Genomic DNA, 16308 nt, shown 5'->3' with positions numbered 1-16308 from the left:
TAATAAAATAGTAATAATAGAGGCAGGTTGGATGCCTTATCTCTACTAAACATTGAAGCTGATGCCTTATGTAAGATTAGTTTTGAGGATCTGATGAAAGACTTTGCAATTAGAAACAGTAAGAGAAAACATTTCAAATATAAATATAGTGGAAGTGTACAAAAATCAGCATTATTTTTCATCTTACTGTAAATTTGGTTTCATTTTGAAAAATACAATTTTATTTTATGGTTTATTATTGTCTATATTTTCAATTAGATATATATGGGAGCACCAAAATCTTTAAGTGGTTAGGGCCTCTATAGGTCTTATTCTGGCCCTGAGTGGCTTTCAGCCCTAGCTTGAATTTCAATAGAGAGTTTGAGGGTCTTTGAATCTGGAGGAGATAATGGCTGCATTTGCTGTAGCCATAGCCCACAAATTTACTGTAATACCTGTAATACTGTAATACCTTTACAAGCCATTTTTATTTTTTAATATTGCATTGTGAATTTTGTATTTATTTTTCATTACCATGTGCACCTTACATTTATTTGCATTTTATTCATTTTTTCATTTTGGTTTATACATTTTATTTTATTCTGTTATTATAGAATGGAATGGAGGGCGGAGTGGTGGATCTGAGGCTAGGTTGCCAGTTCAAATCCCGTAAATGCCAAAAGTGACTGCACTTTGTTGAGCCCTTGAGCGAGGCTCTTTACCTGCGATTTTTCCATCCTGGGTATGGCAGGGAAAAACTTGGGGGTTGGTGGTAGGATTGGCACTCAAGCCACCATAAAAAAACTCACACTGGTTCCATGAACCACTGGTTTCTGAACTAGTGTGGTGCTGAGGTGTTACACGTTGCATGGCTGCACTTGGGTCCTGATCTGGGATCCTGAGTTGGTTTGTCATGTGGTGGGTGCGGCAATATGCTGTATCGGCGCGTGCTCCTAACCTGTCCTCCTCTCTCTCTATTATTATTGTTTTTCTATTTTCTTTACAAATGTTGTATTTTGTTGTGGTGTTTTATTTATATAGTCTGTTTTTCACAAAAATTCATCCATCTATTCATCCTCTTCTGCTTATCCGAGGTCGGGTCACGGGGGCAGCAGCTTGAGCAGAGATGCCCAGACTTCCCTCTCCCCGGCCACTTCGTCTAGCTCTTCCGGGGGAATCCCAAGGCGTTCCCAGGCCAGCCGGGAGACATAGTCCCTTCAGCGTGTCCTGAGTCTTCCCCAGGGCCTCCTCCTGGTTGGATGTGCTCGGAACAACTCGCCAGCGAGGCGTCCAGGAGGCATCCTGATCAGATGACCAAGCCACCTCATCTGACTCCTCTCGATGAGGATGAGCAGCGGCTCTACTCTGAGCCCCTCCCGGATGACTGAACTTCTCACCCTATCTTTAAGGGAAAGCCCAGACACCTGCTTGTATTCGTTCTTTCAGTCACTATCCATACCTCATGACCATAGGTGAGGGTAGGAACGTCGATCGACTGGTAAATTGAGAGCTTTGCCTTACGGCTCAGCTCCTTTTTCACCACAACAGACCGATGTAGAACCCGCATCACTGCGGACGCCGCACCGATCCGCCTCTCAATCTCACGCTCCATTATTCCCTCACTCGTGAACAAGACCCCAAGATACTTGAACTCCTTCACTTGGGGCAGGATCTTGCTTCCAACCCGGAGAGGGCACTCCACCCTTTTCCGGCTGAGGACCATGCTCTCGGATTTGGAGGTGCTGATTCTCATCCCAGCTGCTTCACACTCAGCTGGGAACCGATTCAGAGAGAGCTGAAGATCACGGCCTGATGAAGCAAACAGGACAACATCATCTGCAAAAAGCAGTGACCCAATCCTGAGTTCACCAATCCAGACCCCCTCAACACCCTGGCTGTGCCTAGAAATTCTGTCCATAAAAGTTATGAACAGAATCGGTGACAAAGGGTAGCCCTAGCAGAGTCCAACTCTCACTGGAAATACGTTTGACTTACTGCCAGCAATCCGGACCAAGTTCTGAGATCGGTTTTACAGGGACGGAACAGCCCTTATCAGGGGTTCCGGTACCCCATACTCTCAGAGTACCCCCCACAGGATTCCCTTAAGGAACATTGTCGAACGCATTTTCCAAGTCCACAAAACACATGTAGACTGGTTGGGCAAACTCCCATGCACCCTCCAGGACCCTGCTAAGGGTCTAGAGCTGGTCCACTGTTCTGTGACCAGGACGAAAACCACACTGTTCCTCCTGAATCCGAGGTTCGACTATCCGACGGACCCTCCTCTCCAGAAACCCCGAATAGACTTTAACAGGGAAGCTGAGGAGTGTGATCCCTCTGTAGTTGGAACGCACCCTCCGGTCCCCCTTATTAAAGAGGGGGACCACCACCCCGGTCTGCCAATCCAGAGGCACTGTCCCCAATGTTCATGCGATGTTGCAGAGACGTGTCAACCAAGAGCCTTGAGGAACTCTGGGCGTATCTCATCCACCCTAGGGCCCTGACACCAAGGAGATTTTTGACCACCTCGGTGACTTTAGTCCCAGAGATGGGGGAGCCCACCTCCGAGTCCCCAGGCTCTGCTTCCTCATTGGAAGGCATGTTAGGGCGATTGAGAAGGTCTTCGAAATACTCCTCCCACCGATCCACAACGTCCCAAATCGAGGTCAGCAGTGCACCATCCTCACCATATACAGTGTTGACACTGCACTGCTTCCCCCTCCTGAGACGCCGGACGGTGGACCAGAACTCCTCGAAGCCGTCCAAAAGTTGTTCTCCATGGCCCTCCCCAAACTCCTCCCACAGCTGAGTTTTTGCCTCAGCAACCACCGAAGCTGCATTCCGCTTGGCCTGGCGGTACCTATTAGTTGCCTCTAGAGTCCCACAGGACCAAAGGGTCCTGTAGGACTCCTTCTTCAGCTTGATGGCATTCCTTACTGCTGGTGTCCACCAACAGGTTTGGGGATTGCCACCATGACAGGCACCAGCCACCTTACGGCCACAGCTCTGGTCAGCCACCTCAATAATAGAGGCACGGAACATGGCTCATTTGGACTCAATGTCCCCCACCTCCCTCAGGACGTGGCCAAAGTTCTGCCAGAGGTGTGAGTTGAAGCTACTTCTGGGATTTTGACAGACGTTCCCAGCAGACCCTCACGACACGTTTGGGCCTACCAGGCCTGACCGGCATCCTCCCCCACTATCGAAGCCTTACTCACCACCAGGTGGTGATCAGTTGACAGCTCCGTCCCTCCCTTCATCCGAGAGACTGAGGCCTAGGGTGTCCTGATGCCAAGTGCACATTTGAACACTCCTATGCTTGAATATGGTGTTCATTATGGGCAATCCGTGATGAGCACAGAAGTCCAATAACAAAACACCGCTCGGGTTCAGATCGGGGGGTGGGGGCATTCCTCCCAATCACGCCCTTCCAGGTCTCACTGTCATTGCCCACGTGAGCATTGAAGTCTCCCAGCAGTACAAGAGAGTCCCCAGAAGGTATGCCCTCTAGTAACAACAACAGCATTTATTTATATAGCACATTTTCATGCAAAAATGTAGCTCAAAGTGCTTTACATAATGAAGAATAGAAAAATAAAAGACACAGAAAATAAAATAAGTCAACATTAATTATCATAGAATAAGAGTAAGGTGCCATGGCCAGGGTGGACAAAAAAAACAAAAAAAAAATCTCCAGATGGCAGGAGAAAAAAAAAAAAATCTGCAGGGATTCCAGACCATGAGACTGCCCATTCCCCTCTGGGCATTCTACCTAACATAAGTGAAACAGTCCTCTTTGGATTTAGGGTTCTCACGGAAGGACTTGATAATGATGGTCACGTAGACTTCTGGCTTTTAGTCCATCAATGTTGGAGCATCATGATGCTTTGAGTAGGTGGTGGAGGTGCCACAAAAAAACGGAAAAAGAAACAGAAGAGAGAGCAGGGGTCAGTACGGATATGGAGCCACCATGAATAGTTATTATGATGAATTGAACATACAGAGTATCAAGATTAAGTTAAAGTGAAATTATGAAAATTATGAAAAATCCCCTCCAGGGACTCCAAAAAGGGTGGGTACTCCAAACTGCTGTTCGGCGCATACGTACAAACAACAGTTAGGACCTGTCCCCCCACCCAAAGGTGGAGGGAGGCCACCCTCTCGTCCACCGGGGTAAACCCCAATGAACAGGCTCCAAGTCGGGGGGCAATAAGTATGCCCACACCCACTCGGCTCCTCTCACCGGGGGCAACTCCAGAGTGGTAGAGAGTCCAGCCCCTCTCAAGGAGATTGGTTCCAGAGTCCAAGCTGTGCATTGTTCACAAAATTTAAATAAAGGAATTGCATTTATCAAATTCTCCCTGGTTATTTTATTAATTTAGACTATCTTAATGATAATAAATTTTACCATGTCAAGACTCGGAAGAGGGTGAGTTGGAGGCCCCCATGGAACTTTGTGTAGGATCCCCAGAATTACCTGTCAAAATTGGTAAAATTTATTTCCATTATTACAGTGCAGTCTAAAACCCAGCCACAGGAGATGCACAAACCAGATGCTAAGATTTGCAGTGGGTGTGACGAGGATGGACAGGATTAGAAATGAGTACATTAGAAGGTCAGCTCAAGTTGGACAGTTTGGAGACAAAGTCAGAGAGGCGAGATTGCATTGGTTTGGACATGCGCAGAGGAGAGATGCTGAGTATATTGGGAGAGGGATGCTAAGGATAGAGCTGCCAGGCAAGAGGAAAAGAGAAAGGCCTAAGCGAAGGTTTATGGATGTGGTGAGAGAGGGGACCCCTATGGGACTCCATTTGGAATTTAACAAAATGGATACAGTGCCCATCTATCTGTCCGGTGGAGGCCCCTTTGCCTTTAATATTAGCTTATTAATGTTATTCCTGCCGTATGGTATATTGCATTTGGTTTGCCTCAGTACATCTGTGTATAGGTGAACCGTAGTGTCTTAATCAGACCAGACTTTTAATAGCGAAATGAAAGAAACGTGTCTATCAAATTAAAGAGAACAACTTGGAAGAATAGCAGAAGGTGCTACTCTGTTACCGCGACTCCAGTCTTTCAACACCTGGCGAAGAGTAGTGCTTCTGTACTTCTGTGTTCACTGTGAAAAAGTGCATTTATGTGCGCTATGCAAAGAGATGTTAATTCAAAATAAAAACAAATCAAGTTAAATTATGGCAGCATGATGTCACTGCAGTGGACTCTGATGCCATAGATTCAGTTCCTGGCCGGGATGCGTTTCCGCGTTGTCACTTCTATCTTGTTGAACATTTCCTTACACGCTCTAGAAATATGCTCTAAAGCTGGTTGGAAACTTCATTATTCTTTCCACGTTTGATGGTTACTATAACATAGCTTCTAAAATCACTTCGGTTATTTTGCGACCAGCTTAAGAAGCAGCTTGAGAATGTTTCCCCAGTTTAGCTAACGGGGTATTTGACAGACTGAAAAAGGCGTTCGTCTCGTACTTCTTGACCTTTCTATTTTACCGTCGTCACGAAGTCGTCTCGCGTTTTTGTTCGGTTATCGCGAGAGCTGCTTTCTTTTCGGCATGGCCGGTCTCTGCCACAACGTGTTAGAATACGTGAAGTAATAAGTACAACTACCTCTGTTTTAGTTTGTCATTTGTATTCGTTTTATTGAAATTAGTAAAACAACGCAGTTTCGATACCTACAACATGCAGCACGACGATGTAAGTTTTATATGAATGTTTTTCTTAAAAATCATGTGTTTCGTAATTAGTATTCTTGATAGTATAATTAGAGTAGCAGTGATAATGAGGGCAAAATTTAACAATGTCATACAAAATTAGTTTTACTAGATACACAGTTTTTTAAAGAATACATTAACGTAATGATTGGCACTTCTTTTAGAACACAGTACACATTCCATAAGGATAAGACCACGGCATGTATTTTTCAAAGACTTGACTTTTGAATTAGTATAGTTTATGTATAGAATTCTGTGGGGAAAAACACTGAATTAATGGTTCTAATTTTATTTATTTATTTGCAGGTACTTTGGGATGTTATTGGCAACAAGCAGTTTTGCTCATTTAAAGTAAAGTAAGTACTGTATAGCTTCTACCTGAATGCTCACAGTTGCACTGCACTGCACTAGGGACTGCCTTGAACGTCTGTCTACTTGATTGTGAGGTCTTTCTGTCATCTGTTAGCTGTCAGCTTGAACTTGTTTTAGTCTAAAAGAGTGTACAAATGTCCTCTCTAGTGGACTACTGCTTTATCCATGGTTGGTGTTTTTTTTTGTTTAGGTTCTAGATGCCCAGCATCCCTGTGACTGGGTTAAATCAGTATTAAACATGAATCACTGAATTCTGCACATATGACGAAACTGTTTGTTGTGGTCAGTTCTACATTGTTTAGATAGAAACTGAAACTACTACTATTCGTCCTCTTCCTCCCAACTGTGACATCATAAAGCTGAGACAAGTTGCCTTCATCTGATCTGGTCATTGACAGCATGTTGCGCCTCACATCTGGTGAACCTGTCTCCTTTTGCTCAGATGTTTTGGCCCATCCTTGTGTGCTCTTTCCAGAGCTGTTTTTGGGATACGCTTATGGTTCGTTCTTAAGACATGCCCTAGCCGTCTCAGACGTCAACATTTGATCTCAAGTAATACATTCGGACATTTCATTAACCTATAGACTGCAACATTTGAATTCTTTTGCAGTCAGAATATCTGGCAGATCCATTCCAGACATCAATTTTGGAAGACATTGGGAGGTCTAATTTCATTCTGAGTTATCCTTCAGCATAACAGATTTCACATTGCTGTTGCTCAGTAGGTCTTAGTCAGTAAGTTGTATTGTTTTGACCTCCAGACAGACAATGGTCTGGCAAAGGCACTGCAAGCTTTATTTACTTGCCCTGTTACATTTACTGGCATTGCTTCCCAGATAAGCAAATTCCTTTCCATTCTCGAGGTTTACCACCCCCTGTAACTAGTTCACGAGATGTTGGTTTGATGCTTATCACATTAGTTTTAACGGGGCTGATAATACAGTCCTTTGCTGTATTTATTTAGCCTTTTGGTTTTCTCCTGTAGATGGACATAGTCATGGGAGAGTATAGTAAGGTCATTGGCAATATCCAAATCTTCTGGCAGGGATAGTAAGGCTGACTGGACTTGCTTGACATGTTTGTTTACATGATTCAGTCAATGGCTACTAGGAAGAGGATGGGGTAAATAACATAGCCATGTCCTACACCGGTCTCGACCAAGAACCACTCCTAGATTGCAGTCAGTATAATATATAAAGAATATAAAACTGATGGTCTTTACAGGGATGAGAAGAATGTCTCATCCTTCTTGTTCATGTATTTAGAAAAAAATAATTATAAGGTCTGTCCGGAATCCAACCATGTAGTATGAAAAATAGATACATTTATTGAAGAAGATACCAGAAACATTGTACATAAGACAGTGATGCCTCAGTCCCCTTCAAAATAGGCATCTTGGGACCTCACACAGTTCTCCCAGCATCTCTTCCACTGTTCAAAGCACTGTAAAATCCTTTGTTGGAATCGCCGTCAGGTGCCTCGTCGTATTTTCCTGAATGTCATTGACAGTTTGAAATCTCTTCCCTTTCAAAGGTAATTTTAGTTTTGGGGAAAAACCAGAAGTCGCAGGACACCAAATCCTAGCTATAGTGGGGCTGAGTCACCTGGGTGATTTGACGTTTCGCCACTCACTGCATCATCGTTCCTGAAAGCCTTCGTCTGAATAGTTTCCCAATTAGATGCAGATTCATTGCTCTACTCACTCTTCATTTTAAATGTGACTGCCACACAGTACACGTGCACGCTCAATGGTGTCTAGCGCCCCCACTGACTAGTCCAGTGAAGTCCTCATTGTTCACGCATTCCAGTCCACTCTTCTTGGCTCCCAGGTTACATTAATGCCGTGCAAACCACTCTTGTTATGTTAACAATGGCTAGCCTTTTTCTGGTCAGACCCTGTGTGTTTATCCTCACTGTTTACCGTAATCAGGGTCAGGATTTTGTTTGTAGCTCGGCAGTTTTAATGTATGTGGTATGAATTTGAAATATGAGTATGTGTAAAAAAATTATGTTTTTTCCTTCAATAAAGTTTAAATCACTGTATGTTAGGTATACAGATTTGTTACATTGAGCCATTTTATGTATTTATTTGGTTTTTTGTAGAGTACAAAATGACATGACAGTGAGATAAAGCATACACACAAATGAAACAAACCTATGTGTAGTTATTTGCACAAGCTTAAGAGTTGTTTATTGTTAATAAAGACTTAATGGCATGGCGTGACTTAAATAAAGGTGGACCGTTTGAATTCTATGAAACACTGTTTGAATTGTCTGTTAGGTGTCATCTGTAGACATTTCATTTAGCTTTTATTTTTCTTTTTTTTTTTCCCACAATACTTAGAACAAAGACACAGAATTTCTGTCGGAATGAATACAGCCTCACAGGCCAGTGTAACCGTTCATCCTGTCCACTTGCAAATAGCCAGTACGCCACTATCAAAGAAGAAAAGGGTGAGTTTGCTTGAATGAAGTATTATTTTACAAAACTAGGTGTCTGCGTCAATTAAAAATGTATGTGCGCCACAAAGTGTTTTCAGCTATCTAGAGTTTTTCTCAAGTTTTTACTGGTCAGTCATCTATTTAGAAGAATGTACTGAGCATACTTAAATTGTTTTTGGAAATAATTTATTACTTATAAGAAAGCTTATACTTTGCTAATATCTATCTATTTTTTGTTTCCTCCTCAGGCCAATGTTTTCTGTACATGAAGGTTATAGAAAGAGCTGCCTTTCCCTCTAGACTGTGGGAGAAGGTAAGACCTATGCATGTAGGATAATTTAAACCTGACACGTCTTGTAAAGACTGGGATACAGTTTTCACCCGGAAAATGTCACTTTCAACAAATATACATTTAATATTTAGAAAAACTGTGTATGTAACTTAAAGAAATTCAAATGAGAAGAAACAAAGTAGCGTAGCAGAATTCCTACATAGCTGTGATTATGGCTTAAATAGAAACTATATACAGTAGATTTACTGGACTCTCAACACAAACTTTCATTAGCTATAGCTATAAATTAAAAAAGGCCATCTGCAAAGTATACAATATATGCATTTTTTTCCAAAAAAGCTTTATCTGGATAACAAAGGGTGATCATAAAGTTTGAGCCTGACCTTTTGAGAGAAGCACAAGTAAAACCAAACAATTTATTTTTTTGGCATAATTCCCATGAAATCAAACTATTCTTCTGTTCAGTTTAATGTTGGTGTAGTACCATAATATGGCAGAAGTACTTCATAAAGTACCCAACCTGGTCTGTAGCAAGTTTAAAATGGTCTTCATTCCAGGTGGCACCTTTCTTTGTTGCAGAACATTTCTGGAGGCAGACTCACAGCAGCTTACGTCATTCTCAGATGTATTTGTACTGAATTCTTAAGGATTATTGGAGTTTGCACTACTTTTGGCATTATTGTAATTCATCAATTAAGTAATTCCTAAGGGAGGCACAGTGGTTGGATTCTCAGCCTCCAAGCTCAGGCGCTATCAGTATGAAGATTGTGTGTTCTTTGAAGTAGGCTTTCCTTAAACACTCAGGTTTCTTTCAACCTCCTAAAGACTTGAAGGTTAGGATAACTAGTGACTCCGAATTGACTTTCAGTGAATGAGTGTGGGTTTGTGCATCAGAGAATTACTACAGTAGTGCTGCTGTATTTAATGTTTCCTGCATTGTGTCCAATGCTGAAAGTCAGTCAGACTCTTGTCACCATCACCCTGTATTGGAATATGTAAGTTTGGGAAACTTCTAATTCTAATGAATAATGCATCAAGAAATGTTTTTTTTCTGTGTGGCTTTCAGACCTATCCACAGCACTTTACATACACTGTAGCTGTCTTGGTTCTCATTCATACATAAGTGCAACTGATAAAAACTGAAACTAACAAATAAGAGATTAACGGTTTTAAATAAAGGCCATACCACGTATCAAAAAAGAAAGTGAACAGTGCTGAGTAGCACTCCTGGTCAGAGGCTGAGGAATGCAAGTGATGTACTTATCCACAAGAATTGGCCGTATAGGAAGTTGGATTTGTAGGTTTTAGTGTATACTTCAGACTGTATTGTAAACGTATTTCTTCAAAATGGGTGTTTTTATTGACATTTATTTTAGGTGAAACTAAGCAAAAACTATGAAAAGGCATTGGAACAGATCGACACAAATCTTATATACTGGCCTCGCTTCATCAGACACAAGTGCAAACAGCGGTTTACCAAGATCACACAGTACTTGATCAGAATTCGCAAGTTGACTCTCAAGCGACAGTAAGTACAAGGATGATTAAAATAATAATAATGTGGTAAATGCCATAATGTTTGCTGTTTTGGGACTACATGCAGCCCAGAAACAGATGGACATCTCTACTGAGAGTACACTGCTTAGTAAGGATAAGCTAAACTGCTACATAAGATGGCCTGTTGCAGACTTCTGCACTGAAACTTGTTCTTAGTTACTTCATATTTAGGCAGTCAGCACATATGATACTGAATAATGTCTGAACTGTTATTTAACCAAATACTGTTTTTGAAGACATTTGTTGATTCACCTTTTGACCCATCTTTATTATAGGCGCAAACTTGTTCCCTTGAGTAGAAAAGTGGAGAGAAGAGAGAAACGGAGAGAGGTAATATACTTGGAGAGAAATGTTTGGGGCTTTAACTTTTTTTTTTTTTTTGGTTAGTTTGCCATTACTACAATACATTGCTTATTCTTATTTTTTTGGTTTGTTTAGGAAAAGGCCTTAGTAGCTGCTCAGCTTGACAATGCAATAGAAAAGGAGTTGTTGGAACGACTGAAGCAAGGCACGGTAGGAATATAGTGCTGCAAAGCTGGTATCAATGCATGTGTTTGGATAGCAGTGTGACCACTGTGACTTCGCTTTTGAAAGTACAGTTGCCTAACAGTTACCTCAAGCCTTCCTGTTAGGGCTGGAAATTGGCACCAATGTCCCAATTTGATTTGATTCTGATTCACAATGCCCTGATTCAATATTGATTTTTATCTTGGTTGATTAGTATGCACTGATATTTCTAATGCCTTTTTGAGAGATTACTTGACCATGCCTAGAGAACATTAATGTGTCAAATTTCAGTAACACTTTATTTGAAGGGTTCCTGCATAGTGACTTTATAACATATGCATATGCATGGAATGACATTTAAGAAGAAATACTTGATTAGTAATGAAGAGTTAACATCAGTATTTGGAAGACATGGAACAAAATATCATTGCTCTTTTAAAAAAAAAAAGAAAAAAACCTTGCACAGCACTTATTCAAAATTCACAATAACTTAACTAACATATGTATTGCCATATCAGAGACCATACATATTATTGGGGGGCTCCTTGTTTTAATACAATGCAATGACATCTACTAATCAAATATTGTTTCTTAAGTAATATATATTATTCATTGACCTATTCGTGTGTTATGAATCTCCATGTAGGCACCTAAACTGTTTCTCAAATTTATTCCCCTATTGGACAATTAAAATAATCTTGAATTAGTCAAAATTAAAGATACATCGGGAAGATGTATCTTTGTATATTTCTACATAAATCTCCAGTTGCTCGTGTAGCAGTTACGTTAAGCCGTCTTGAAAAATGTGTCTTCACATTTTCTCCTCAGACTAAAAGGAAGCATTTTAAAACCAAGATCTAGAGCTGATGCTTGTTCACAGCTGCATTTGCTGACAACCAGCCATCGTGACTGATAATATCGTTGATCTGTACAGTACAGCTTATGTAGTTACTTCACATTGGCTGCTTTCCCCACATGCTCACTTTGGTATCGCAGGTTGACTGGGTGAGGCACATTGGAAATGTTTTTCACCTTAGCAGTACAGCTAGGCACATACTTAAAGGGAAGCAACATTTATTAAATTTGCCAACACACAAACGTGTCATTGATGCAGTACATGGAACATTGCATTAGACATGCTTGAAAGGTTTTTGGAAGAACAACGAGCCAGCCATCTCGGCAGCACTGCATACTGTATATGTAGAGCGTGACTGGCATGCAGCACATCCGCCACAGGTGCCCGGTAGTTTTTAATTTAGTGAGATGTAAATGTCGCATTAGAATCTCCTGCCCTGGATGTTCACCTATCGCAAGTTAGTACTGCTGGAGCTCAGAGAGGCATGCCACATACTGTACATGGCGGGGTTAGGTTTTCAGACCTGCCCATGTAACATTATCTGTGTTTGCATAGTTGGATGTCTGCACCCTGTCCCCCTGAGCTCAATATCTGCTATGTCCAAAAGCGAAGGCTACTCGTACCAAAGAGCTTTTTCTGTAGCAAGCCATTAAAAACATCTACTGGATTGGACACGAAAAATGAAGATGAGCAAAAATCTACATATAGTAATTGAGCAGGATAGAGAGACTTTGAGAATCAATATCAAGTAATTTAAACAAAAAAATAGCAATCGGAAAATCTATATTTTTACCCAGGCCTACTTTCTGTGGGTAATTAATGTAACGCAAGTGATTTTAAAGGGTTTTTTTTTTTTTGGTATGTTTTAGTATGGCGATATCTACAATTTTCCTGCCCATGCTTTTGAAAAGGCTTTGGATAATCAAGAGCCAGAAAGTGAAACTGATTCAGAAGAAGAAGAAGAGAATGAAGATGCTGTAAGTCTGAAACTAAACTGAAGATTTTTTTTTAACAAATTTACTACTATTGGGTTATTATTAAAGTAATCATTTTTAGGGGCTTGTAATGTTAACAAAATCTGCTGTTTTCAACAGGATGATGGCCACAGAGAGTTCGTTGAAGCTGACATCGATGAAAGTGACCTTAGTGACTTTGAGGTAAAGGAATTTCTGGTATTGGGGTTCGAGACTAAACACGAGTGGAGCTTAGATTCTTCTATTTAAGTAAATAAAAGTGTCTTATAAAACTGTGGCACCTTAAGCCACTTTGAAAGATTGATGGAGCATTTCTACATGTTTAAAAATGCACTGTGGATACTTTAATGATATGGTTTTAAATGTTTATGAAAATTAATATAACCAAAGTATATTCAGTTCACAGTGTTCATGAGAAATAATATGATTGAGCCACAAATTGTACTGTTAGTTCCTAAATAAAAGTATATACTGTATTCTTAAAGTGTTAGTATTTGCTAGAAGGAAGATTTTTAACAGTTTCAAAATCCTTCTGTTCCTAGTTTGGTAAGTGAGGCGTGTAGGGTCTTTCAACTTGTATGATTAACAAGAATAACTATAACTGAATAATGTTAGCTATTTATTTTTACAAAGTGTTATCATATGTCATTTTACCGAATGCTATTGCTGAACAGCTAAGGGATACAACTGCAGAAACTGCTACAGCTTTAACAATTTTAAAATCTGTCCAAGTCATTTACATTTACTACTAGTTCTACCTCATTTCTAAATGTCCTTCTTGTCAGATGTCTTTGTTGCTGACTTTTTTTTTTTTTTTTCTTTTTCCCCTTCAGGAAATGAACAAACTCAAAGGAAGCAGCGATGAAGAAGGGTCAAGTGAAGAGGAAGAGTCTGAGATGGAGGAAGAAGCAGAGAAAGAGGCAGTGTGTTCAACCTCTAAAGGAAAGAAGTCAAAAGGCAAAGCACCAATAAAGGGGCCATTTAGAAAGAAGCGGGCTTATGTGGAAATCGAGTATGAACATGAAATTGAACCAGCAGTGAAAGAGAGAGCCACCTGACCAATCGGGGCTGTTACAACACATGCTTTTTAAAGACACTTTTGCCTTGGACTTCAGCTTTGGACAAGACATGGGATACGTACAGTATAGTTAACATCTGTCAGCTTTTGTATGGACCATCGTGTTCTACATGCAGGTTGTTTGCCTGTAGAGCAGCTTTATCGTTTCTACTCAATTCTTCCAAAATTAAACATGGTTTTGGAATGCCTTTTTTTATTATAAATTTGCACATCATTTTCTTCCAAAGTGAATATATCTTTTCAAAGTAATTAAACATTATCCTTTTATCCCTGACCTTTTAGTCACAGTAAATCTAGCTGTGTTGCTAGAGAGACCCAGCAAGCCATTTTTTTACCTTTAAGCAGAAAATTACTTAAGACTTGAATTTTATTCTTACAAAGTGCAGTGAATAGAGGAAGAGAATGGCACATTCAGTTTATGAAAGGATAAAAGCAAAACTGTCCTAAATACTGGTGATATGGTAACTGTTTTTGGGTCTTAGTTCATCCTGCTCTGTTTGCATTGGTACATTTGTAAGAAAAGAGCAAAAGCCCACCACTTGTTTTGAATTGGTGCTGTGCCATTCGGGCTTTAAAATGGTGAATCTCCTTTAAAATGTGTTGTCTGATGCCATCTGATGCAGATACAGTCCAGTGGTCCTGTAGTGTGATTCAGTTGGCTTAGACCAAAGTTGAGTTCTGCTAAAGCTGTCTCTGGCAAACAGCTGCTCAAAGAACAATGAATGTCGGGCTTAAGAAGAGAATGAAAGCACAAGTGGTGCCAAGAAAGCAAAATACAGAAGTGTCCAACAGACATTGTGCCAAACCTCGAAAGAATAATACCAAAGGCCAACTAAGATACTGAAGCACCAGAACTCGCAGAACAGAAGCGAGCATAGAAATGAGTCATATGTAAGCAGGTACAGCAATCCTGAATAGGCCATAGAAATGACATGGAATTAGCACTGTGAGCTCTAAAATGAGCGTGATGCTTGGAATTCTTAGTGGAAGTGTGGTGGCAGAGGCAAAGTGAGTACTATATTTTTGACTATTGTCTCAGCATTTGAAGCTATATACAAAGGACAATTTAAATTTGATGCTTAAAGATTCATGTTAAACAAACCTAAAATGAGTGACAGCTAGATGAGTTTGAAGCATTTATTTTACACATTTGAATGTTTTTCATTTTCTAGTGATTTTGAGTTTCTTGGTGACCAAAACATTTCAGAGAAGTTTTAGGAGCAGTCGCAGCAATGCCTTCATGCTTCTTTCAGTACAGTAGGGCTCAGGGCCGGTAAACCCAGTTGCCTCTGAGGGCTTGACAATCCCATTTTGCTTTATGTTGCTACTTTTTTCTTTTATGTTTATTTTTACAGATTATACTATAATGTTCAAAACCTATGTTTAAAACCCTTTTAATCCAGCTGGCTTCTCTGGCAGTGTGTGAAGTTAAATTATTTTGCATCTAGTTGGGTCTGTGTGGTGTGCATGTTCTATGTTAACACTGTACAATTAATCCTGAGTAGGGTCACGGGGGGCTGGAGCTTATCCTAGCAAGCACAGGACACCCGTTCATCTTACATCAGTACTTGTATCATCTTCCTTATTAGGGGTTTATGTCATTCAATTACAATTGTTTGTTAATCACACTTTAATATAGTTTCACAGTCTGCATTGAGTAAAAAGTCAAGAAAACTAGAGAATATACAGCATTTTTTAGCAATGAACTAATCCAGTTGATAAAAACAATATTTTTTGCTAATTGCTCCAAATGGTCTTTCTGGTGTATGCCCTCTATTGGCAAATATTGTGCTGTATGTAGTGTACAACAGCCTTGAACTGAAGTCATCAAAACTTATATAAAATACTAGTATGGCATTATCTGTGGCAATAAGTACTCTTGTACAGCTTCAGCTAGATATGTCTAATATGCTTTCCTATCATCTGGAGGAATTCTTCAGCCCACAGCATGTAGTTTGAAGAGGGTCGTGTGACATGCGAGTTGACATTTTTTTTGGAGTAGCACATCTCTGGTCAGTGGTAAACTTCACTTGTGCAGCAAAATCCTCTTTGTATATATGTAAGAATACCATTTGTTGTATGTACCAAAGATGATGGTGGGGAACCATTGAGATTAGTAAAATGGAGTATTAGAAGTGTTTGGCAAGAATCGGCTATTCAACCCAATAAAGCTTCTTACTTGTATTCACCTAATTATTCCAAAATAACATCAAGTCGAGTTTTGAAGGATCCTAAACTCCTGCTCTCAACCCACACTACTTGTTAACGTATACCGTGTGTCTCTGGTTCTCTGTATGATGAAAAAACGTGAAACCTACCTTTAACAGCTGCATCTGTGTTTTCTTTATTTAGTGAGACCCCTTATCTCTTTTTGCTTAAACTGGGAAGGTTCATCTCATTCTATCGTTCTTCATAGCCAACAGTGTACCTCACAGTCCTGGAATCTGCCTAGTAGCTCTTCTGCGGACTTTTTCTACTGCTGTATGTTTTGTAATGGAGAGATCAAAACTGTCCACCATACTC

General features: G+C 40.4%; 1 protein-coding gene across 1 annotated transcript; it reads left to right on the top strand.

Annotated features, from left to right (window-relative positions):
- Positions 1 to 5519: 5519 nt before the first annotated feature.
- On the top strand, positions 5520 to 13988 carry mak16 (MAK16 homolog (S. cerevisiae)). Its single transcript, XM_039769250.1, has 10 exons — positions 5520 to 5690; positions 6014 to 6063; positions 8424 to 8533; positions 8770 to 8834; positions 10190 to 10341; positions 10646 to 10700; positions 10809 to 10883; positions 12603 to 12710; positions 12828 to 12890; positions 13541 to 13988. Exons 1-10 carry the CDS (start codon positions 5676 to 5678, stop codon positions 13763 to 13765), a joined length of 918 nt encoding a protein of 305 aa, XP_039625184.1. The 5' UTR covers positions 5520 to 5675; the 3' UTR covers positions 13766 to 13988.
- The last annotated feature ends 2320 nt before the right edge of the window (positions 13989 to 16308 follow it).

Source organism: Polypterus senegalus, chromosome 11, assembly GCF_016835505.1.
Source record: "Polypterus senegalus isolate Bchr_013 chromosome 11, ASM1683550v1, whole genome shotgun sequence".
In the NCBI taxonomy this organism is placed as follows: domain Eukaryota; kingdom Metazoa; phylum Chordata; class Cladistia; order Polypteriformes; family Polypteridae; genus Polypterus; species Polypterus senegalus.
This window is presented reverse-complemented; position numbering and strand designations above follow the sequence as displayed.